Source organism: Euleptes europaea, chromosome 17, assembly GCF_029931775.1.
Source record: "Euleptes europaea isolate rEulEur1 chromosome 17, rEulEur1.hap1, whole genome shotgun sequence".
NCBI classification, from domain to species: Eukaryota; Metazoa; Chordata; class Lepidosauria; order Squamata; family Sphaerodactylidae; genus Euleptes; species Euleptes europaea.
The window spans coordinates 23,404,536-23,428,255 of record NC_079328.1 but is presented as its reverse complement, the minus strand read 5'-3'; the positions used below and the strand labels follow the sequence as shown (position 1 = coordinate 23,428,255).

The following is a 23,720-nucleotide window of genomic DNA, read 5'->3' as shown; positions in this document are numbered from 1 at the left end:
GCTGAGCATTCTTGTGCCAGCTCTCTTCAAGCTCAAATCCATCTCGGAACCGTGTCTTGCGCTCTTTGGTCTCCAGAGGCCGCCTGAGCCAAGGCTGGGATCCAGCTGTCTTTGCGGCAGAGAGTATGCAGTGAGGCTCTCGTTTTCAGAGAGTTCGAGAGCCTCATGTGCCGTTCTGATCACGTGGCCTTCGAAGGGATCGGGGCCGCTTTTAACCGTGTCTGGGGTGAGAAATCCCTTGTGCTCCTGAAACACACATTAACCAGCAAGTGAGTTGACGTCAGTTGGAGAAGGACAGGGAACTTGAAACCGCAGTGATGGCAAAGTTGACAAATTTAGTAAACAAAAGATCCAGCAAAGAGGTTTTTTTTTTTTTTTTAATGGGAACTGTATTATTTACATGCTAGGTAAGGTTTGCATAAATATTATGAAAACTGGTTAGCTTTAAGATTTAGTATTAATTTAAGTATTTAGTATTAAAAGTTAGTTATTAGGTATAAATCCCAGATGCATTATATTGGTGATGAAAATGCTTAGATATAATAATACATGAGTAAGGCCTTCAACAGTAAGGCCCTCAACAGTAAGGCCTTCATGAAAACATGTAAGTTGGTAATAATTATCGATGGATGGGGCCGGGAGTAAGATAACAAGACAAAGGTGAAGTACAGACATCATGATTAAGAGTGTCATCATAAAAAAGGCAATTATTTTTGGGACAGCAGAGCTGCTGCAAGCTTCTCAGTTTGATAAGCTAAATCCCTTTATTTTGTACCCCTTTATTGCACAAAAGGACAATCACTTCCGCACCACGCCCCTGGAGAAGAACGTGCCCGTCCTGCTGGCAATGCTGGGCATCTGGTACGTCAACTGTTTTGGAGCCGAAACCCACGCACTTCTGCCCTACGACCAATACATGCACCGCTTTGCAGCTTACTTCCAGCAGGTAAGGCAGGTTCGCCTCTTTGTATTCCGTGATGATTCGCTGTGTGTAATCGCCACATTTCTGGCTCCATGCGTACAGTCTCAGATAGCAATGCCCATTCCCCCCAAATGTGTCAAGTCACAGCCGATTCACAGCAACCTTGTAGAGTTTTCAAGGCTACCCCTCATGGGTTTTTCAAGGCAAAAGATATTCAAAGAAGAGTTAGTTTTTATATGCTGACTTTCTCTACCACTTCAGGAAGAATCAAACCAGCTTACAATCACCTTCCCTTCCTCTCCCCACATCAGACACTCTGTGAGGTAGGTGAGGCTGAGAGAGTGTGACTAGCCCAAGGTCACCCAGCAGGCTTCATGTGGAGGAGTGGGGAAACAAACCCAGTTCTCCAGATCAGAGTCCACCACTCTTAACCACTACACCACGCTGGTGGTTTGCCATTGCCTGCCTCTGCGTAGCGACCCTGGACTTCCTTGGTGGTCTCCCATCCAAACACTAAATAGGGCCAACCCAGCTTAGCTTCCAAGGTCTGATGAGACCAGGCTAGCCTGGCCCACCTAGGACAGGGCCTACTCAAATACAGAATGTACAAATCTGGGAGACTCTTCTCTGCTTAGCTCTTGCCTGTAACTGGTGCTTGGCTGGAGATCTGACAACCAATAACAGCAGGTTATGTTGTGAGCCTGCAGGCTCGGAGGTTCCATGTGGCATCCTTTTAACATTATTTCATAGAATCACAGAATCGAATCATAGAATCGGAAGGGATCCCCAGGGTTATCTAGTCCAAGCCCCTGCACAATGCAGGAAATTCACAACTGCCTCCCCCACACACACACCCAGTGACCCCTACTCCGTGACCAGAAGATGGCCAATTTCTCTAGATTGGCCTGGTCTATTATGCTTGAATATCTTCTGTCAGATAAGAACCACCATACGACCCGATTAGTTGCCCGGTTTTGCACCCTGGTCTGTAATCATAAAAAAATTGGGAAGGGCCTTCAACACTGAAGAGTGGCAGTGACTGCAGTTACTGAAATGACCTAATTTTTAGTATTTGCCCAGGAGAGAGTCCAAGTGCCAATTTGTAGTCAGACATATTTAGTTTTAGCTGGTATCCATTAGGACTATCCTCTGTTTATTAATGAATTTTTTGTATATTACTTTTATCCCTTTTGTAATTAATGTTTCCTTTATTTACATTCTGGCCGTGGACTGTAATAATAAAGAACTTTGAACTTAGGTTGGCCTGGTCTTAGCAGCCATTTAAAAAGGGGAGGACCTGGGAGAGAGACAGTCTCACACTTGCTGTTGTTCGTCCATTGTCACTTAGGGCGACATGGAATCAAATGGGAAATACATAACCAAGAAAGGCACTCGGGTGGACTACAACACTGGCCCGATTGTGTGGGGCGAGCCTGGAACCAATGGGCAGCACGCTTTCTACCAGCTGATTCATCAAGGTATGGGGAGAGGCGCCAGGGTATCCCTGAGCACTTCAGGAGAGCCCAGGGCTACTTTATGTGTGTTTTTTTGGGGGGGAGGGTGTTGCAAAATTGGTCTGGACTAGTCCTGTGTAAAATGCAGGTCATCCAAGTCATTGTAGAAGGGTTAAGGAACACTGGCTTAGAGCAGCCGCAGCTCTCAAATTTTCATTAAATAAAGCTAGGGTAGTTCTGGGTTCAGGGGCTGCTCTTGTTTATGCCGGTCGCTGCAGTTCACAGTGACTTGAATCCAGGACTCTTTTCTTTGTACCTGTCTGCAGGGACTCGTATGATTCCTTGTGACTTCCTCATCCCAGCCCAGACGCAGAATCCGATTCGAAAAGGGCTGCATCACAAGGTAACCGATAGTCGCTTTTGTGTCTGCTATATTACGGCAGTTTGTGGTGCAGATACTCATGGAGAGAAAGCCTTGGTGTGTGGTGTTCTTGCCTTTAAATACAGAGCTGTGTGCTGCAGCTGCCAGTGGTTGGGGGCAATCCTGCCACAGCTGCAATGTCAACGTTTGTGCCCTTCAGGAAATGCTGTTTTGAACTGTGGTAATTTTTTTTAGCCCTGAACATAACTGAAGATGCACGGAGTCAGATTATTGGACCATCTGACCTAGCCTGGCTAATCATTACAGCTGATGGGTTTCCAAACTCTAAGGCAGGAATTTCTGTGACCAGAGATCTTTTTGACTGCCTTTAGAAAGTCCCAGGTTCCATCCTTGGCCTCTCCAAAGTGTGTTCTACCTCTGGACTGTGGCCTTTCTCCCAAAGCCCTTGATTATTCCTGGGAGTACTACCTCAGAGAATATTGACTATTCCCATCTTCACTTGTGGCTGTTCCTAATATTTTGTGGCAATGATAATACAGGCCTTGGCATGAATGCTCCTGAATTAACCAGGTCTTGAGTAAAATCCCTAAGTCTAGTTATGCCCTTCCAAAAACTCTTCTTACTAAAGGCTTTCAAAGTTTCCAGGCGCAAATTAATTTCCAGCCAAATTAGGGTTATTTGGTAGCCCCCTGGGAATTTTTTAAAAATGCATTGTGTGGAAAGAAGAAGAGTTGGTTTTTATATGCCGACTTTCTCTACCACTTAAGGAAGAATCAAACCAGCTTACAATCACCTTCCCCTCCCCACAACAGACACCCTGTGAGGTAGGTGAGGCTGAGAGAGCTCTAAGAGAGCTGTGACTTGCCCAAGGTCACTCAGCTGGCTTCATGTGCAGGAGTGGGGAAACTAGCCCCGTACACCATATTAGCACCAGATTAGCGTCTGCCGCTCATGTGGAGGAGTGGGGAATCAAACCCGGTTCTCCAGATCAAGAGTCCACCACTCCAAACCACCGCTCTTAACCGCTACACCTCGCTGGGAGCACAGAGGTGTTTTACAAACAAGTCTTACTTTCCCATAATTCCACCACATGAGGTCATTCGATGAAATTGGTGGGCAGTGGATTTAGGACAGAGAAAAGGAGGCATTCCTTCATGAGCCATAAGGGTTACTAGTTTGATGGCTTCGATGAAGGATTATACATCTTAATGGAGGAGAGGTCCCTCAGTGGCTATTGGCCAAGATGGCTAAACTTCCATATTTAGTGGAGGTTTTTTCTCACTAAAAAAACCTTTTTTTTTGTAATAAAATTTTGAGTGCACTCAAACTTTCCACAGGGGGGAAAAATGAAAAAGGAGTGGAGGATATGGGGAAAACACTTATTTCCCTAAATGTTTCCAGTTTTCCTTCTAGGCCTTCACTTCTCTAGCTTTAAACTGTGGAGAGGAATCTTATTAGCAAGAAATGGTCCTTTCCCACTTCAGACTTGAGGCTGTCTGGCAGGTAAACCAGCCACTAGGCACAGCATTTGAACATACCTTTCTCTCTCTCTCCTGCCTCTTTTTCGTTAGATCCTTCTGTCCAACTTCCTTGCTCAGACGGAGGCCTTGATGAAGGGAAAGACAACGGAGGAGGCCCGCAAGGAGCTGCAGGCTTCGGGGCTGAGTGGGGAGGCTTTGGAGAAACTTCTTCCACACAAGGTACTTCTAGGCATCCTCAGAGACAGCGGCCGCTCAATTAGGCTAGTACTTGAAGGGCTGGCCTATAGAGGATGGGGCCGAGTTGTTTTCTGTTGCCCCAGAAGGTCGGACCAGAACCAACGGGTTGAAATTAGGAAGAATTTTCTAACAGTTAGAGCGGTTCCTCACTGGAACAGGCTTCCTCGGGAGGTGGTAAGCGCTCCTTCCCTGGAGGTTTTTAAGCAGAGGTTAGATGGCCATCTGTCAGCAATGCTGTTTCTATGACCTTAAGCAGATGATAAGAGGGAGGGCCTCTTGGCCATCTTCTGGGCATGGAGTAGGGGTCACTGGGAGTGTGGGGCGGGGAGGTAGTTTTGAATTTCCTCCACTGTGCAGGGGGTTGGACTAGATGACCTTGGTGGCCCCTTCCAACTCTGTGATTCTATAATTTGTTTGCAGAATCGCAGGGCACTTGAGCTGAGTGGGACAATGGTGGTAATACTGACTCTAACCAAAAGCATTCAATCCTAGACACAAGTAATGTAGAACAATTGAAGGCAATACTAAAGTTCACCTTCTACCTTAAGGTAGCCATTTTGTAGTGGTTCCTACTTAGGTTTATCAGAGAATCGCCTGGCTCCTGCCATTGCTTTTCCCTTGATCGGAAGCAAAAATGGGGGATAGGAAGTAATCATGTGAAGCTCTAGGAATTCCCCCAATCTCTGTGGTTTCTCACAATAGACACTTGGGATTCCTAGAGTTCTTCATTGCCATTTCTGGGCATAACCAGAAGGGATGTTCCTCTTCGCATGTGCCTCCCCTCCCCCATTTTTGCTCCTGCTGTTGTGAAGAGGGTGGCTGGCAATCCTGTTGCTATGACCGTTTCTCAAAGAACCGGAAGGCTTGGCAAAGCTTGAGTGAAAAGTATCAGCCAGTATCCTTCACCAAGTGAGGTGTATCAATTTCTTAACCACTGACCAGTTGATGTTTATTTTCCAGATTTGCCATTAGTTTGAGCTAGTAGTCCAGAATCATGTGCTACTTTACCTAATGTTCTCAAATCCTCTTGGTCCTCTGGCCTTGAGCCGAGTTTCTCTCAGTCTTTAGTGTCTTCATCCTTCAGGGGTAGAATAGAAGATATTTTCCTCAAGGCTCCCATTGTCATTTACTTCTATGTCCTTTTTCTGTAATAATGGACTTCTTGGCTCGGTATTCTATTTATCTTGACAGCAGGGAAATTAGGTTTTCCCGTGGGACACTCAGGTTGATAACTCGCCTTTACAGTTAGTTTCTATAGATAAACGACACTCAAAATATTAGCTTTAATGTAAGTAAAGGAGAAGCCATGTTCTTATAGCCATTCAGAAACTGTTAGGCCTATGTTCAGGAACGTATGTTCCTTGTAATACACACTGCTGTCTGTTTCCCAGTCCTTAAACTATTGTATGAACATATTTATAGTTAAAGAATAAATATTCCAACAGGGCTGAGAGAGCCAAAATACATAATTTGAAGTACACTCCACCTGAGAGAGCAGACCCTCTCAGTTTTGGATAACCAGCCTGAATTAGTCAAATAGGTGCTGGAAGCTTGTACAAAACCAGTAGTGCCCTGGGCCCATCTGATGGGGCAAAAATTATTTCTGCTTCTCACTCAGGTTTTTGGTTCCTAATTTTTGAACTATTGTCTAAATCAGGGGTCAGCAAACCTCAGCTCATGAGCTGCATGCGGCTCTTTGGCCCGTTGAGTGCGGCTCTCCAAACTTGGTTCGGAGCCCCTGCTCTCGCGCCCGCTCGTGCCGGCAGCCAGGCTGTGGAGCCGGCGCGCCTGAGAGAGCAAGCGCGAGAGAGCAGGCGAGTGGGCGCACTGTCTCTCCCCCCTCCCGCCATGGAGAATGGCTGGGTCCCCCTTTCCCTTGCCCTCAATGGTTGGGAGGCTAAAGCCTCCCCTCCCCTCTAGCCGTGCGATTGCTGGGCGAGCAGCTTGGCGGTTCCTGGCCCAGCCCACCCGCCTATCAGCTGTTGGGCGGGGCGGGCTTCCTTTGGCGGCGCTGGCTTACTTTTCCCCCGTTGGCTTACTGATCCCATTCTTGTAGCCATTTTTACAATCCAGTCTTCCTTTATTGGCACAAACTTAATCTCTACTTAAGTGTTTTGCTCTGAGTAGATGTTACCCTTGCACACTCGATAATTACCTGTCCCAGCTGTCTATAAAGCTCAGCTAATGGTAATTAGCAGCTCGGTTATATTCAGAAAGAAGCACTGAGGTGTGGTATGCACATGTAAGAAAATGAAGGGGTTGAATGAGCTTCAGACTGCAGGTGCTTTGGAATGATCCCTTACGTTAAGCTCCCCGCATGCTAAGGGGATGAAACTCTTCCTGTGCTCTGCTGGCTTTGCGTTTGCGTGAAGCCTTACAATCACCTTCCCTTCCCCACCACAGACACCCTGCGAGGTAGGTGGGGCTGAGAGAGTGATTAGCCCAAGGTCATCCAGCAGGCTTCATGTGGAGGAGTGGGGAATCAAACCCAGTTCTCCAGAATCCACCACTCCAAACCCACCACTCTTAACCACTACACCATGCTGGCTGAGAAACATTCAAAAGCTAGAGTCCACTCCCTGCAATCTGAAAGCATGCAGTCCATCCTACCACCTGGTCCTTAATCACCTCAGTCTCCTCTGTGTGTGAACCCAATGTAAGTTGTGACAGCTGTGGAGAAGAACCAAAAGGAAGGCTGCCAATAGCAGCAGGAAAGAGCAAGAGCCCAGCAGCACCTTAAAGACTAACAAAATTTCTGGCAGGGTATGAGCTTTCATGAGCCACAGCTCACTTCTTCAAAATGAAGGCTGCGTGTGAGAGAAGGCAGTTGACATGTACCTGGTTTTGCTTTGAGTTGAAGTCTTGTGATGGGGGGATGGGGATATAAGTTAGAAGGGGGGCTTCAAAGAGGAGCCACCACTTATGTTGAAGCATGTGCGTAGTGTTTTTGTTGTTGTGAACAGTTAGAGGCATCTCACGTTACTAGTTTTGGCAGGCGCTTCTGAAGATCAGTGTGCAGTAACACATGTACCTTCTTTCCTTTTGAAAGGTCTTCGAAGGCAATCGCCCCACCAACTCCATTGTGTTTACGAAGCTGAATCCATTCATTCTTGGGGCCTTAATTGGTATAAACACTTTTTTCTTCTTTATTATTTGCATTCTTGGAATTTGTCTCACGGATTCATGTTTAATGTTAACCTGCTTCTTAAAATATCTGTCTTACAGCCATGTATGAACACAAGATCTTTGTTCAAGGAGTTGTGTGGGATATCAACAGCTATGACCAGTGGGGGTGAGTAGGTTTCTCTTTGATAGGTGGGGTTTTTCTTGTAAGTTCACTGCCTCTTTCCAGGGGCTGGAATCTCACCATCTAAACCTCCCGTCCAGATTAATTTGGGCTGAACTTAATTGAAATACAAGAATACGTAATTGAAATTAACTGAACTTAATTGAAATACAAGAATATGAGAGCCAGTGTGGTGTAGTGGTTCAGAGCGGTGGTTTGGAGCGGTGGACTCTGATCTGGTTTGATTCCCCACTCCTCCACATGAGCAGCGGAGGCTAATCTGGTGAACTGGATTTGTTTCCCCTCTCCTCCACACGAAGCCAACTGGGTGACCTTGGGCCAGTCACGCTCTCTCGGCCGCACCTACCTCACAGGGTGTCTGTTGTGGGGAGGGGAGGGAAAGGGAAGGGGTTTGTAGCCGGTTTGAGTCTCCCTTAAGTGGCAGAGAAAATCGGCATATAAAAACCAACTCTTCTTCTTCTTCTTGGGCCTGCTCAGAATAGAGGTGCTTCTCTTGTGTACTTCGCCCTTGGGCTGGGGTGATCTTGTGGGCTTCAGAGGGTTTGAACAGAACCCGGAGCTGCCATCACTTCCCTCAAGGAGCCGTGGCTCAGTGGCAGAGCAGCTGCTTTGCGTGCAGAAGGTCCCAGGTTCAATCCTTGGCCTCTCTCATTAAAGGGTGTTGGCTAGCAGATGTGAGGGGGGGTGGCATGTTACTGTTACTTACTCTGCAGAGCTACTCCCAAGTGGTTAGACAGTACTGAGCTACAGGAAATGACGCTCTGATTTGGTATAAGAGGCAAAGTGATATATGGTTAGTGTCGAACCCATGTCGCCCAAACCTTTGTCTAATATATACATGCCTTCCCTGGCTGTGAAGCTTTCTGGGTGACCTTTGCTGTCAAAATGAATCTAGTGTCTTGTTTGTGGTGTGTTCGGGCATGGAGTAGGGGTCACTGGGGGCATGGGGAGGTAGTTCTGAATTTCCTGCATTGTGTAGGGGGTTGGACTAGATGACCCTGGTGGTCCCTTCCAACTCTATGATTCTATGAAATTTGTATTTGTGTATTTGTTTCAGATTGGTTGGGGTTGTTTTAACCTTGTGCGTTAGATATTTTTGGGGGTGGTTTTGAGGATACACTGGAAAAGGGAGAACTGTCTATACTGCCCTGAGCTCCACAAAGGCAGGACAGGATAAATATGTACTCAATTAGTTTTATAAAGAAGAGTTGGTTTTTATATGCCGACTTTCTCCACCACTTAAGGCAGAATCAGACTGGCTTACAATCCCCCTCCCCACATCAGACACCCTGTAGGTACTGAGAGTGTGAGTAGTCCAAGGTCACCCAGCTGGCTTCATGTGGAGGAGTGGGGAAACTAGCCCAGTTCACCAGATTGGCTTCCGCCGCGCATGTGGAGGAGCGGGGAATCAAACCCGGTTCTCCAGATCAGAGTCCACCGCTCTCAACCACTACACCACGATGGCTCTCACTTGCTGGCTGCCGAGTTGCTGTCTTCATATGGCTCAAATTTGGCGTGGCTGGGAATTCGCCTTCAGACGACGTACTTGTACTTGGTTGCGCTTGCAGCCAGAGTGGCGGAGGCTAATCTGGTGAACTGGATTTGTTTCCCCATTCCTCCACACGTAGCCAGCTGGGTGACCTTGGGCAAGTTACAGCTCTCTTAGAGCTCTCTCAGCCCCACCTACCTCACAGGGTGTCTGTTGTGGGGATGGGGAGGGAAGGTGATTGTAAGCCGGTTTAGTCTCCCTTAAGTGGTAGAGAAAGTCGGCATATAAAAACCAACTCTTCTTCATGCCACCAGAGGGCTTTTTAAAGAATCACTAACTGCGACAGCAATTACTGATTTCTACCTTTTTCATTAAAAATTTAAAGTCTTCTGGTGCCACAGTGGGGAAAATGGCCACTGTGAGGGGCTGACAGCCAGGAATTGTGCAGGTAACTTCCATGGGGCAGCTCTGTCTCCATAAATGCTTCTGTGTTCACAGCGCCAATGACAGGAACACTGAGAATCCTCATTGTGCAGAAGCACCAAGGGTGGTTGTGAAAATAAAACAGTCCCCACGTGCTCCTCTTGTAATGCCTTGGAGGAAAGGGCAGCATGTAATGATTGACTTCTCTTTAAAAAAAAAAAAATTTATTAAAAAATTTAAAAAACCCCCACACATAACATATTTATTCACATACATACAATATAATCAATCTTCCAGGGGATTAGTTTTGAACTAATCTTTCATATCATACTGGAAGTTTGTTTAATTAATGATCTTTCTAAATCCTTTATCAATATTCCCACTGCCTTTCAAGCTATCAATGCAGTACATAATACAATTAATATCTCACATTTGTAAGAATAATTTTGTCCATTTTTACCATCTCTTTTAGTCTGATTTACTTTTATTCTCCGTCTGCTGCTCCAAACTAGACTATTTCATATATGCAATAAATCTACTGCCTTTATATTACTATTCTATTATGCACTGATATACCTCCACCCATCTTTACTGAATTATGGTTTCTGCTTTGTATAGTCAAAGTAAATAAAACACCCATTTCTTCTGAAATTCTTAACGGTTGACTTCTCCAGAGTCTGATTACCCCTCCAAGTTCTCTCCCTCTTTTTTGTTTCCTTCCTTCTAGTGTTGAGCTTGGAAAGCAGCTGGCCAAGAAAATTGAGCCTGAACTGGAGACTGATGCACCCGTGACCTCCCATGACTCCTCGACCAACGGCCTGATCAACTTCATCAAGAAACACCGGGCCTGATGCCCCGGTTGGGGGAAGATGCAGAGTGTCCAGCTGCCCACACCCAGATCAATGTTGTAGTTGCTGCTTTGTTAGCCACTTCTAACCAAACTAGCACTTTTACCAGTTCTGGCCTTGTTAACGGTTAACCACGTTGCATTGCTTAGTGTTTGGGGGGGCGGGGTTAGTGTTTGTGCAACCTGGAAATTGTTCGGGAGCTGTCCGTGTTTTGTGGCAGCTGAATTGTAACGCGTTGAGTGCCGTGCCCTTGGTTCTCTGCCCCGTCTCCTCCACTCTGTAACATCTAGATGTTTCAAAGCTGCACGACAGGCAGTTGAAAACCCTTTTGCCACAGTGTGTTTTGTGAAGTCAGCGCAAATGTGAGAATCCCAGCCTGTACCTGCACAAGATTACACCATAGCAAACTGAAATGATGCTTGCTGGTCCGTGTTGTCCTTTATAATGTGCGTGGAGGGGGTGGGGTTTAGTTGGCCTTGACTCTAGGGCTGCTGGCTGCAAGCCTGCTGTCCTGTTTCTTTTTAGCCCTATAAAAAGCAGTGTTGACTAGTTTTATTTTGTTGATTTATTTCATTTATACCTCCCTTTTCTTCTCTCCAATGGGAATATGTGTCTTGCAACATTCTTCTGTTCTCCGCAATACCACTCTGGTCTTTACGCTAATAGTGGATTGGGTCCACCATTTGGTATTTCATATCGCGGGGAACCTTAACACTAGAGAGACCTCAGGCATGAAGTGTGCTGTTCGTATGCCCTCCAGCATTCCCTGGAAGAAAACTGAGGCAATGCAAAGCAGAGATATGGGCCCCAAGCACCAAAACATAGAGGAGGCTGCAAGTATATACTTTCCAACAACAGTTTAAGTAGATGTCCACATTTTAGATGCAATACATTTTTTACTTAAAGGACAGGCTGCAGCAGTGTAGGTGTGTTACATAACTCCAGCCAAATACAGCCTGTGGGCTATAATGCAACTTCTACTAGTATGCAGTAAAAGCTGTTCTCACTGTAAGCACTGGCTGGGTTCATGTACGGAATGTGGCGTTGGCCCTATGGGGTTTGGCTCAGCCTCCTGTGGCAGCCATTTTAGGTTTGGCTCTGCTTCCTACAGCAACCATTTTGGATTTGGCTCCAACGCCCATGGCAGCTGTTTTAGGGTGGTACTTCCTCTCAAAACCCAAAGGTGCCTGCAGGTTTAAGTTTTCAAAGTCCCTTCATCCCCCAGTCTGGTACACAGTCTGGCAATGGCTGCCTTCCAACTGATGACTGTTTTAAAACAGGCACAGATAGATGAGATCTCTGCTCTTGTGCACTTAAGTGTAGTCTGGGGGGGGGGCGGAGTTGTATTTGAGTTGGGAGACTTTTACGGTGCTCCGTGATCACTCCATGAAAGCTGGACAATGAAGAAAGCTGACAGGAAGAAAGTAAACTCTTTTGAAATGTGGTATTGGAGGAGGGTGTTAGGAATACCGTGGACTGCCAAAAAAAACAACAAATCAGTTATAGTTATAGATCAAATCAAGCCTGAACTGACCCCAGAAGCTAAAATGACTAAACGGAGGCTATCGTACTTTGGTGACATGAGAAGACAAGAGTCACTGGAAAAGACGATCACTCTAGGAAAAGTTGAAGGAAGCAGGAACAGAGGAAGACCCAACAAGAGATGGATTGACTATAAAGGAAGCCACAGCCCTCAGTTTGCAAGACCTGAGCAAGGCTGTCAAAGATAGGACATTTTGGAGGACATTGATTCATGGGGTTGCCATGAGTTGGAAGTGACTGATGGCACTTAATAACCACACACACATGATCACACTTCATTGCTATAAATGAGGGTAACAGTTTCCTGGTCCCCTTGAACAAGTAAGTTTATTGTAGCATATTCTGGCAGTCGCAACCTGCTTTGTATCAAGGGTGCAAAAGGAGGGTGGCTTGGCTGGTGCAGTTAAACAGAATTTAGTGTTTTACCTCCTTCCCTGGAGGTTTTAAGCAGAGGCTAGATGGCCATCTGTCAGCAATACTGATTCTGTGACCTTAGGCAGATCATGAGAGGAAGGGCATCTGGGCATTGGGTGGGGTGGGCGGTAGCTGTGGATTTCCAGCATTGTGCAGGGAGTTCGACTTGATGACCCTGGTGGTCCCTTCCAATTCTATGATTCTAGTGAGTTCTGGTGAATATTGGAAGCTGAGTAGAGTTGCTATATTCAGCACATATGGCATGGTGGCCCTAAAAGCCCACAGGTACTAAATGTGCAGAGAGAAGGGAGGGTTTGGAGTCAATGTTAATGCAGGGCTAGCGTTACCATCACCCCTGAATTGAACATTAACCCTGGGTTGTGCTTCAGCATCCTTCCTGGCCAGCAGCATCCCAGTATATTGGACAAGTTTTAGACATTTATGCTCCCCACTGGCTTCTTTGGGAGCTGGACAGGAAGTATCATGACCGGAAAGGGGCAGAGTATTTCATCAAGGTTCAGAGCTAAGACTGGGCAGACTGAAACTGAACATTTTTTTTTTTTTTTGCTATCAAGTCACAGCTGACTTATGGCGATCCCACAGGGTTTTTAAGGCAACAGACATTCAGAAGTGGTTTGCCATTGCCTGCCTCAGCATCACGAACCTGGTACTCCTTGGATGTCTCCCATCCAATTACTTACCAGAATCGACCCTGCTTAGCTCTGTGCTGAACTGGTCTTTTGACCTCAATAAATGATTGATTGATTCAGTTCTTGTAGGTTATCCGGGCTGTGTGACCGTGGTCTTGGTATTTTCTTTCCTGATGTTTCGCCGGCAGCTGTGACAGGCATCTTCAGAGGAGTAACACTGAAGGAGTGTTACTCCTCTGAAGATGCCTGCCACAGCTGCCGGCGAAACATCAGGAAAGAAAATACCAAGACCACGGTCACACAGCCCGGATAACCCACAAGAACTAATGAACTCTGACCGTGAAAGCTGACAATAAATTGATTGGTTGACCCTGCTTAGCTTCCAAGATCTGATGAGATCAGGCTAGTACAATTATTGCCTTGTCTCTGACCCACCCTTTCTGGGCACATTGAGAGAGCACTAGCAGAACAACTCTTAAGTCTTGGATAACTCATCTGCCCTGGACCCTTTTGAGTCTGGCTTCAGGCCAGACTATGGGACAGAGAGGGCTATGCTAGCTTTAGTTGGTTACCTCTCTCTAAGTGTAGACAAAGGCCATGCCTCTCTACTGCTCTTTTTGGATTTATCTACAGCCTTTGATACAGTAGATCATGCCATGTTGTTGAGTGGCTTGGAGGCAGAAATAGGTATCACAGGATGTGTGTTGAACTGATTCAACTTATTTCTAATGAATCAGACTCAAAGGGTTCCTATTGGAAACCAGTTGCTGTCAGTGTAGGACCAAGCTTGTAGGGTTCCACACGGCACAGTTCTATCCCCCATGCTTTTCAATCTGTATATAAAGCCCTTAGGATGAAGTATTCGTGATTTTGATGTTGGTTGTCATCAATATGCTGATGATACCCAGCTCCATATATCTTTATCCAAATCTCCCGGTGATACAGTAGAGGTCCTGAATAGCTGCTTGGGTGCTATGGTTAACTGGCTAAAAGTGAACAAATGAAAATTAAACCCTGAAAAGACAGAGGTAATGCTAGATGGGAAAGTGGAAGGCTTGAAAGACCATGTTCTCCCCACTTTTGATGGCGCTCAGCTGACCCTTGTTGACTCAGTTAAAAGCCTTGGGGTTATTCTAGATCTACCTTTATTGCTGAAGAAGCATGTTAATGCAGTTGCAAAAAACAAACAAACACCCTACCTACTCAGCCTAGCCCGTAAGATGGCCCCTTACCTTGATACACTTGATCAGGCCACCTCGATCCACACCACAGTAACATTGAGACTAGACTACATTGGTGTCCCCTCAATTAGTTTTACATAAAGAAGAAGAGTTGGTTTTTATATGCCAACTTTCTCTACCACTTAAGGAAGAACCAAACTGGCTTACAATCACCTTCCCTCCCCACAACAGACACCCTGTGAGGTAGGTGGGGCTGAGAGAGCTCTAAGAGAGCGGTGACTAGCCCAAGGTCACCCAGCTGGCTTCATGTGGAGGAGTGGGGAAACAAACCCAGTTCTCCAGATCAGAGTCCACCGCTCCAAACCACTGCTCTTAACCACTACACCGCACTGTTTGTGATGTATCTCAGGCTCCGGAGCCAGTGTTTCGTGGAGCAGTGGTTAGAGAGTTGCTCTAGGACAGGGGTGGGGAACGTCAGGCCCGGGGCCATATAAAGCCCACAAAGTCATTTGGTCTGGCCCTTCACGAGTTCTGGCAGATCACTAGCTCAGAAGGATCTAAGACTGGTGATCCGCCCCCTCCCGCGGACAGGAATAGCCTCTATTCAACGCGGATGTGAGTTTGTTTTGCCGAGAAAAGGAACCTTTTTCCCCCCTTGCAGAAGAGTCATTAGCTATGGAGCTGCCAGGACCGCCCAAGAAACTGTGTTAACCCTTTTCTCTCTAAGTCCTGCAAAAGGGTGGGAAAGTGCTGGATAGGGGCATTACTGGTCCGGGCTCCTTCGCCTACAAGCCCCAAGCGGCTTGTCGCTCATTCCGCCTTGTGTTTGCTGCTCTGCCTGAATCTCTTGGGCCCAGCTGGGGACGGCAGAGCTCAAAAGCGAGTCGCTCTATGTGGCAGACACTCAGAGCCGTCTCCGGTTGTGCCTCTTGGCTAAATGTTTGACCAAATATAGCAGGGTAATTTTTAAGTTGATAATTTTGTATGGCCCGCGAATGATGTTATCAATATCCAAATGGCCCTTGGCAGAAAAAAGGTGCCCCACCCCTGCTCTAGGATCTGGGAGACCCAGGGTTGAATCCCAACTCTACTGTGGAAGCTTGCTGAGTGACCTTGGGCCAGTCACACACTCTGAACCTAACCTGCCCGACATGGTTGCTGGGAGGGCAAAATGGAAGAGGGAAGAATGATGCAAAGCCACTTTTGCCCCCAGGGGAGAAAGGCGGGGTATAAATGAAGTTAGTAAATCAATCAATCCATCCATCAATCAATCAATCAATGCTGTTGCTGTATTTGGGCAGCTTCATAACAGAAGAAGAGTTGGTTTTTATATGCCAACTTTCTCTACCACTTAAGGGAGACTCAAACCAGCTTACAATCACCTTCCCTTCCCAACAGACACCCTGTGAGTTGGGTGGGGCTGAGAGAGCTGTGATTAGCCCAAGGTCACCCAGCTGGCTTCATGTGTAGGAGTGGGGAAACAAATCCAGTTCACCAGATTAGCCTCCGCCACTCATGTGGAGGAGTGGGGAATCAAACCCGGTTCTCCAGATCAGACCCCACTGCTCCAAACCACCGCTCTTAACTGCTACACCACGCTGGCTCTGTGATTTTAGGAAAAGGTCTAGGTGGAGATCTTGGCAAGTGGAAACATAGCCTCCCCAAGTGGGGTGTTTGTTCTTGTACTAGAGATGTGAGGAATTGGGTCTGTGTGTGTGTGGGGGGGGTGAGTTCTAAATACGGTACTCAAGGGGGGAAATGTTCCTTATTCCCTGAGGCTCAAAGTAGAAAAATTGAGATAGATAGAAGGAAAAAAATAAAAGCTTGTGAAACATATTTTTCAGTATAAGTGAAATAACTTCTGAAAGCTCCAGGTTTTAAAAATAATATTGTTACAGATTATCCACCCTGTTGCACATCTCTGAGGTCATTTCCACATGGCGATGATTCCCTGATGTGTGCACATTGCCTCTACCAATGCAGAGGCATGTGCAGCAGCAACGGTGCATGAAGTTACATTGAGTTCTTCCATGATCTCATAAAGATTAACTGACAATACAACGTAATCCAAACTGAATGTGTTCTTTAGAAATACAAGTTTCTGCATGATACAACATATGGTTTCTTAGCCTGGATAATAAAATCCTCTTTTTGTTGACTGCAGCGCTCATTTCAAATTGTATTATTAAAATTGAAAACAAAGGGGGGAAATCTGATGTACAACATTAAAAAAAACAACACTACAGAATTAAAAAACAATTGCAAACATTCATACCAATGTTAGATATTGGCTTCTAATATTTAATAAACAAATGACACCGTTTCACAAAGGTTTGGATTGTTTAGCTTCTTTCTCTAACCAACTCAGTCAGCATAGGCCTTTGACCAATGTGCCCTAGCTCAGTAATCCACTGCTTTGTGGTAGGGATTTTTTTGTATTTTGCCAGTTTTTATTAAATACAATCTAAGCTGATATTAGTAAATAAGAGACTAGTGCTTTCTGTTTGTCTCTTATGGTATACTGCGCTCCTACTGCAATGATAGGCTTGCCAACCTCCACGTGGGTCTTGAATATCTCCCAGAATTTCAACTGAGCTCCAGACTTCAGAAATCGGTTCCCCTGGAGAAAGCGGCTGCTTTGGAGGGTGGACTCTACGGCATTATACCCTGCTGAGCTGCTTCCCTTCCCCAAACCCTGTCCTCCCCAGGCTCCACCCCCTAAATCTCCAGCAATTTCCCAACCTGGAGTTGGCATTTTTTAAAATTATCATCATCATCATCATCATCATCATCAATATCCTGTCCCCCCCACTATTATTATTATTATTATTGGTGGTAGTAGTAGTAGTAGTAAAATATTTTAATGCATCCTAGTAGTAGTAATAGTAGTAGTAGTAGTAATGGTAATAAAACATTTTAATGCATCCTTTCCACCTTATCAGGATCCACAAGGAGGCTAACATAAAAAGCATTAAAACATTCAGGCAATAAAAAAGTTACAATTATACAATAATTCAATTAAGACGCATAAACAAATAATACTAGGAGGGCCAGCAACCACTATTGATGGTATGCTAGATGAAGCAAAAAAAAAAAAAAAAAGGCTTAACCTGCTGGCAAAAGACACCAGTTGAGGGAGACAGGCGAATCTCCCTGGGGAAGGGAGTTCCAAAGTTTTGGTGCCACAACTGATAAGACCTTTTCTTGGGTTGCCACCCGTCTAGCTTCAGATGGCGGGGGCAACCGAAGCAGGGCCTCTGAAAGTGACTGGATGGGTAGGTTCATATGGGAGGAGGTGGTCCTTAAGGTATGTTGGTCTCAAGCTGTACAGGTTTGTTTCCCACCCACCCCCAACTTTCCCTGTTTTCCTAACTGACAAAAACTTAGCTGGGTATGAGTGAAGCAGACTGAAACTTCACCTCTAAGACCAAACAGACTCATAATTATTGGTTTAATATATCAAAGACATTTATATTTTTATTTGTTTAAAACCTACATAATCAAACAATTAGATGTGCTTAGTTAATGTCCCTCACATAATAAAGTAAGTTTTGATTTGATAAAAAAGCAGGATATATTTACACACACACACACCCATTTTTCTCTGGAACCAAACGGAGGTAAAGTTAATTCCCCTCCCTTGAGTTTTCAACATTTCTGGAAATTGCACATCGACCATCCCTTTCCCCACAAAGGAAAGAAATGGCTTGACCTGTGCAAAAATGTCACACACACACATTGCATGCGTCAAATTCTCACATTGTCAGAAGAGCTCAGGCTATCTGATATCACACAAAGGTCACAACTCGGGAGGAAAACATTCAAGTGTAAATGGGACTACAGGGGAAATGCACCAGAGCGGTCATGGCTCCCAGATTTATCCACAAGGTGTCGCTTGGACACAATTAGCAATAAGGAGCCTAAAACACAGCACAATACGAAAGAAGATAAAGTGTGGATTTTTGCTGGAGAAACAAGCTTTTACATTAAACAGGAGCCCCCATCGGACCATTTCTCTGTTCTATGGAAGGCCAAAATTTCCTGGTTTTTCTAGCATGAATTCTTTTTTTAACCACATTCCCTGATTCAAACTGGCCAGTGTTTCTGTTCACTGCAGGAGACTAAGGTCATTTACGCACGGGATCCTCGCTCGCTGGACCCACACTTTCTTCTTTAGAAATGCACCAGCACTCTCCAAGGTCAAAACAAGAAGCCCGCCCCTTGAAATGCCGCTTTGTGACTGGCGGTAGTTCTTTCTTTGAACGAGAAGTCCCATCCCCGCCAAGTGCCCAGCCAAAATGCATTTTAAAAGGCAAAAAACAAAACAGAGCACCCTAAAAGGAATTTTTTTTGGGGGGGGGACCCAGGCCTCGTTTTAAAAGTCCATTCCTCTGCCCAGAAAGAACTCTCAGGAAGCAGGGAGTATTTGAATCTCCCCCTTTTTACACACGGCTTTGTAATTGGCTGGGAGAGAAACCAAGCTTGCGTGCCCACACTTTGCCTTATGCATGGGGATTTCATCCGGGCTGAGCTCAGGGGAGAGGGAAGACCCGGGGATTGTGAAGGCTGGCAGCGAGGTCATCTCTAATGGAGGGGAAAGTCATGCATAACTCCAAGGAGCAACCAAGACAGACCGGGGGCGAACGTGAGCGAAAGTACCCATGCATAAACGACTTAACATGACTTTCCCTCTGAAATGACTTTCTGATTTACATCTCTTACTAGCCCTGTTTTACCGTAGAGTTTTGGGTGAATTCTATATATTTGTGCCAGACTCTCACCTCCCCTGTAACCTGAGGTTTGCCAGCACAACTAGGGATGCCAATCTCCAGGTGGTGGCTGGACATCTCCCACTATTACAACTGATCTCCAGGCGACAGAGATCAGTTCCCCTGGAGGAAATGGCCGCTTTGGTAATTGGGCTCTATGGCATTGAAGTCTCTTCCCTCTCCAAGCCCCGCCCTCCTAAGGCTCCATCCCCAAAATCTCCAGGTAGCCACAACCATATAATTCTGAAAAGAAAAGAAAAAACTCCTGACACTTTACAGTTAACACTGGAGGTGTGTGTGTGTGTGTGTGTGTGTGTGTGTGTGTGTGTGTGTGCACATGCAGGGATTTACTCAAATGCTGTGCATTTCATTTGTTTTCAATTTTGAATCTTTCTTCAACATTATGATACAGGTCAGGACAATATAGTAGTAATTCCAAGATGGTGAACAGTTACATCATCATTACAGTGATGTTCTGGAATGGTCATCAACATTTAAACTGTTCAGGTAGTACTCCCACACCAATAGGTTCCACCTTTTATGCCGGATTTGCAAAAGTCAGAATGGCAGGGGGGAATGTAGAAATCTAGAAGCTAGGGAGGAAGGTTCAACTTTTGAAAGCTGTGTAGGAAGGGACTTTGGAAAGCCAGGAACGGAGCAACAAGATAGTTGAAGATAGGCAGTAGCGGACTGAGAAAAACGTTGGTGGAGGTAGCAAAGAGTTGAAGAGGAAAAGGGCAGAGGAGAAATGAGAGGAAAAGGAGCATCGGTAGGGTTGCCAACTTCCAGGTACTAGCTGGAGAACTCCTGCTATTACAACTGATCCCCAGCCGATAAAGATCGGTTCACCTGGAGAAAATGGCAGCTTTGGCAATTGGACTCTATGGCATTGAAGTCCCTCCCCTCCCCAAACTCTGCCCTCCTCAGGCTCCGCCCCAAAAACCTCCCGCCGGTGGCAAAGAGGGACTTGGCAACCCTAAGCATCGGATTCTTGCAAATTTCCTAAGGACAGATACAGCCAGTATACCATTGACAGGAAAAGGGACTAGTGGGGCGGGGGGGAGAGAAAGGCACAGTACCGGAATGACTTCAGTATTTTAATTAATGTGCCGAATCTGTAAATAAATATAAAATAACCACAAATCTTATTTTGCAAAGAGGCTTCTAGTTCCCTGTGGTTTAACTGCCACTTTTTCCTCTACAGCCAAGGAGATGGCAACCCTTCTTTTAAAGAGCTGACGTTCTCAAGACATTCCCCTTGAAGAGGAAGGATTAAAGGGAAAACAAACCATTACAGTAAAAAAACAAGGTGTAATTAAGATAATTGTGAACAATAACACGATCTAAGATTAATGTGGTTATTACAGGCTACTCACAGCAGCGTCTATCGATGTAAATTACGCCCAAGAGTGGGGGGGGGGACCACAAATTTGGAACAACAGCAGGCAAGTTCAGACGGCAGCTGGTCACACAAAAGAGGGGAGAGCAGCTGCACCAGAACCAGTGCCAGAAAAAGAGAAACCCTTATAGAAGTGAATTTTTAAAAGGTTTTAAGAGCACAAGTTCGAGGCTGAAAGAGAGATTTGAATCCAGTTGCACCTTAGAGACCTACAAGATTTTGGGGGGTGTAGATCTCGTCAGATCTCAGAAGCTAAGCAGGGTCAACCCTGGTTAGTATTTGGATGGGAGACCACCAAGGAACACCAGGGTTGCTGTGAAGAGGAAGGCACTGGCAAACCACCTCTGTTAGTCTCTTGCCATGAAAACCCCAAAAAGGGGTCGCCATAAGTCGGCTGCGACTTGAAGGCACTTTACACACACAAGCTTTTGAGAGTCAAAGGGGCCGGGAGGGGCTGCGGGGAGGGGCTGTGGTTCAGTGGTAGAGCATCTGCTTGGCATACAGAAGGTCCCAGGTTCAATCCCCAGCATCTCCAGTTAAAGGGACTAGGCAGCTAGGTGATGTGAAAGACCCCTGCCTGAGACCCTGGAAAGCCGCTGCCAAAGGTCTGATTCAGTATAACGCAGCTTCATATGTTCATGTGTTCAAAGCTCCCTTTATTAGATACTGAAAGAGGGAGCTTTGACTCGCAAAAGCTTATACTCCACAAATTTTGCTGGCCTTTAAGGTGCTACTGGACTCCTAGCTATTCTACTGCAGACCAACACAGCTAACCTCTGAAGCTAAGAGAGAAAACATAAAATAGATAGTAGCTGCAACTTGTACTATGGTGAGTTGTATTTCCAGGGATTGGATCTGTCCAGTGTTTCCACTGGTGAAAAAGGAGGGGAAAGTAGGTCCTCTTTGACATCTCCAAAATGCTATGCTGGGGATCTTGGGACCTACATAGACAAACACCACATGGGACAGGGGTAGGGTTGCCAAACCATGCCTGGCAACCAGTGGGAGTTGGCTGGGCAGGGACATGGGGGGCCCTGCGTTGCATGCGCTATAACATTGGGTAGTTCTAGGAATCGCTGGAAACTCTATTGTAAAACTGCATTTGCAGTGGCAATTAATCCACTACAATGCAGACTGCAGGATCTGCAACCTTTTCCCAATTAAAGAGCAAACCATGTCAACATTCAGAGCAAGGGAGCAACACGTTGCTGGCATCAGAAAGCCCATCTGAGCCACCGAAAATACACAAGTTAACGTTAATAATAATTGACATGTCAATTAAGAATCCATAAAGTTTCCGGAGCCCAAACACCATTTGATGCAAGTCCTTTGTTAGGATGCTCGTGACGTCTCACCGTAAGTAATAAGTATACACAGGAGAACCCTGCACCATTGTTTTACTACGTGGGCATAAATCTATGCATGTTTCGCCCTTGGCTTCCTGGCAACTGTTTGCCTCTGTAATTTCTCTTTCTATAAAGCATCTCCATAAAGACCTTTAGTCCCATAAACATCTTTGCCTGCCCTTCTAGTTATTCGAACATCCCCCCGGCCCCATCCAATAGGCTTTAAACCGACAGATTCTTTTTTAAAGAGCCATCTCTGCTTCTGTCTTGAGCCACATTTCGCTCTGGAGCCACTGTTTGCTGCTCTAAAGTTAAGCCTATTAAATAAGTGGGCTTAGAGTGGAGGAACTCTGTCTAGGACTGTGCTATTAAACTCTGAACACACCTACCTGCCTTATACAGATGGATCCTTGGTCCATCGAGGTCAGTACTGTCTGCTCAATACTGGCAGCGGCTCGCCAGGATCTCAGGCTATTTCAAATTACTTACGACCTGGTCATTGTAACTGAAGATGCTGGGGGCTGAACCTGGGACCTTCTGCATGCAAAACAAATGCTCTGCCTCCCCCGCTGAAGCCACAATCACATGATTCTGCAGAAAGCAGAGGAACAAAACCGAGGTGCTATGCGCCAGTATTCGTTCAAATTGCATCAAATGCAATTCTACAGTTGTCCCTACTAATCAAAAAAAATTAGCCACAATTTCTAGGGTTTTAAGGTCCTGGTTGTTAAGAAGGGTGAGAACCTTTGAATAATTAGAAAGTCCCTCCATCTGAATCAGGATAGGATTTAGGAGTTTTAATCGTAACATTTGATAAAAAGGGCACTGGAGAACATGTTGAATAGTTTCAATCTCTTCATTTGAGCAAGGGCACAATCTGTCAGGGAGGGGAACACCAGTATAACGACCAGTTAATAAGGCTGATGGTAATACATTAAATCTGGCTAGAGAAAAGGCCCTGCGTATGTCTGGAGTATACAGTTGATGTAAATACATGGCAGTTTCACCAGATGTAGGAAATATTCCATGATAAAGAGGTGAACATGTCTTAGTAGCGGACTCGTATAATAAATGGAGCTCATATCGAAGTAATTTAGCTCTTATAATGTCGTATTCCCATTTGGAATGCTCCTGCAAAACCCCCAAAGCTTTAGAAAAGTAAATCTAAATGTTGCTTCAACTTCTGAGGACGCGATCTAGGGTCTTATGCAAGCCGCACTGTTGCGAAGGGCCCCTGCCCAGCTCCCGTTCATTTCCATGCAGCTTGTGGCTTTGAAGAAATGTACCCCGAAGTATCTCGAAATATTCCAGTAGAGTTTAATTTTACATTTAGAATGCATCCCGCCCCCATGGGCCAGAATTTATCTGAAATGCATTTGTTCCATTCGGGGACTCTTGGCTACTGCTGTTCATGTGGTCCAAAAGACGTTTAATTATTCCCAAGATTTTGCAAAAGCCTGTTGGAGCCAATTAGGGCTTTTGCTGGGGGGGGGGGGTCTTGTTTGTTTAATGCATCTGGGAGGGAAGGGGAGGGGGGGTTTCTGCTCCACATTCCTTCTGATGCTGCCCTGACTACCTTTAAGGACATCTGAGCGATTGCTCTGTTTTCAAACACAAAGAACCTCACGCGCAGCTAAAGCAAATATAGAGCAAATATTGATTAGGGACTTGAATGCCAGAAAAGCCTAGCAGGAGGCAATGGGATATTGCTGGAGAGTTGGGGGGAGTCTAACTTATCACCTGCCAACCAAGAGACTCTTGTCTCTCTCTGAAATCAGATACAGGGTTCTTGTCTAAGGCCAGGAAAAGTAGCCCTCTTTGACCCTCTCCTTCCCACCCCCAGCGACCAACCGTGATCTCATTTCCTCTCCTTCCC

General features: G+C 45.7%; 1 protein-coding gene across 1 annotated transcript in view; it reads left to right on the top strand.

The window, feature by feature from the left end:
* Positions 1–10,959, top strand: part of GPI (glucose-6-phosphate isomerase) — a 39,588-nt gene extending 28,629 nt beyond the window's left edge. The window contains exons 12-18 of the mRNA XM_056862868.1: positions 794–946; positions 2,271–2,400; positions 2,703–2,779; positions 4,330–4,458; positions 7,526–7,601; positions 7,702–7,768; positions 10,423–10,959. Coding sequence (XP_056718846.1) covers positions 794–946; positions 2,271–2,400; positions 2,703–2,779; positions 4,330–4,458; positions 7,526–7,601; positions 7,702–7,768; positions 10,423–10,546 — 756 coding nt within the window. The 3' untranslated portion in view covers positions 10,547–10,959. The remainder of the gene's footprint in view (positions 1–793; positions 947–2,270; positions 2,401–2,702; positions 2,780–4,329; positions 4,459–7,525; positions 7,602–7,701; positions 7,769–10,422) is intronic.
* The last annotated feature ends 12,761 nt before the right edge of the window (positions 10,960–23,720 follow it).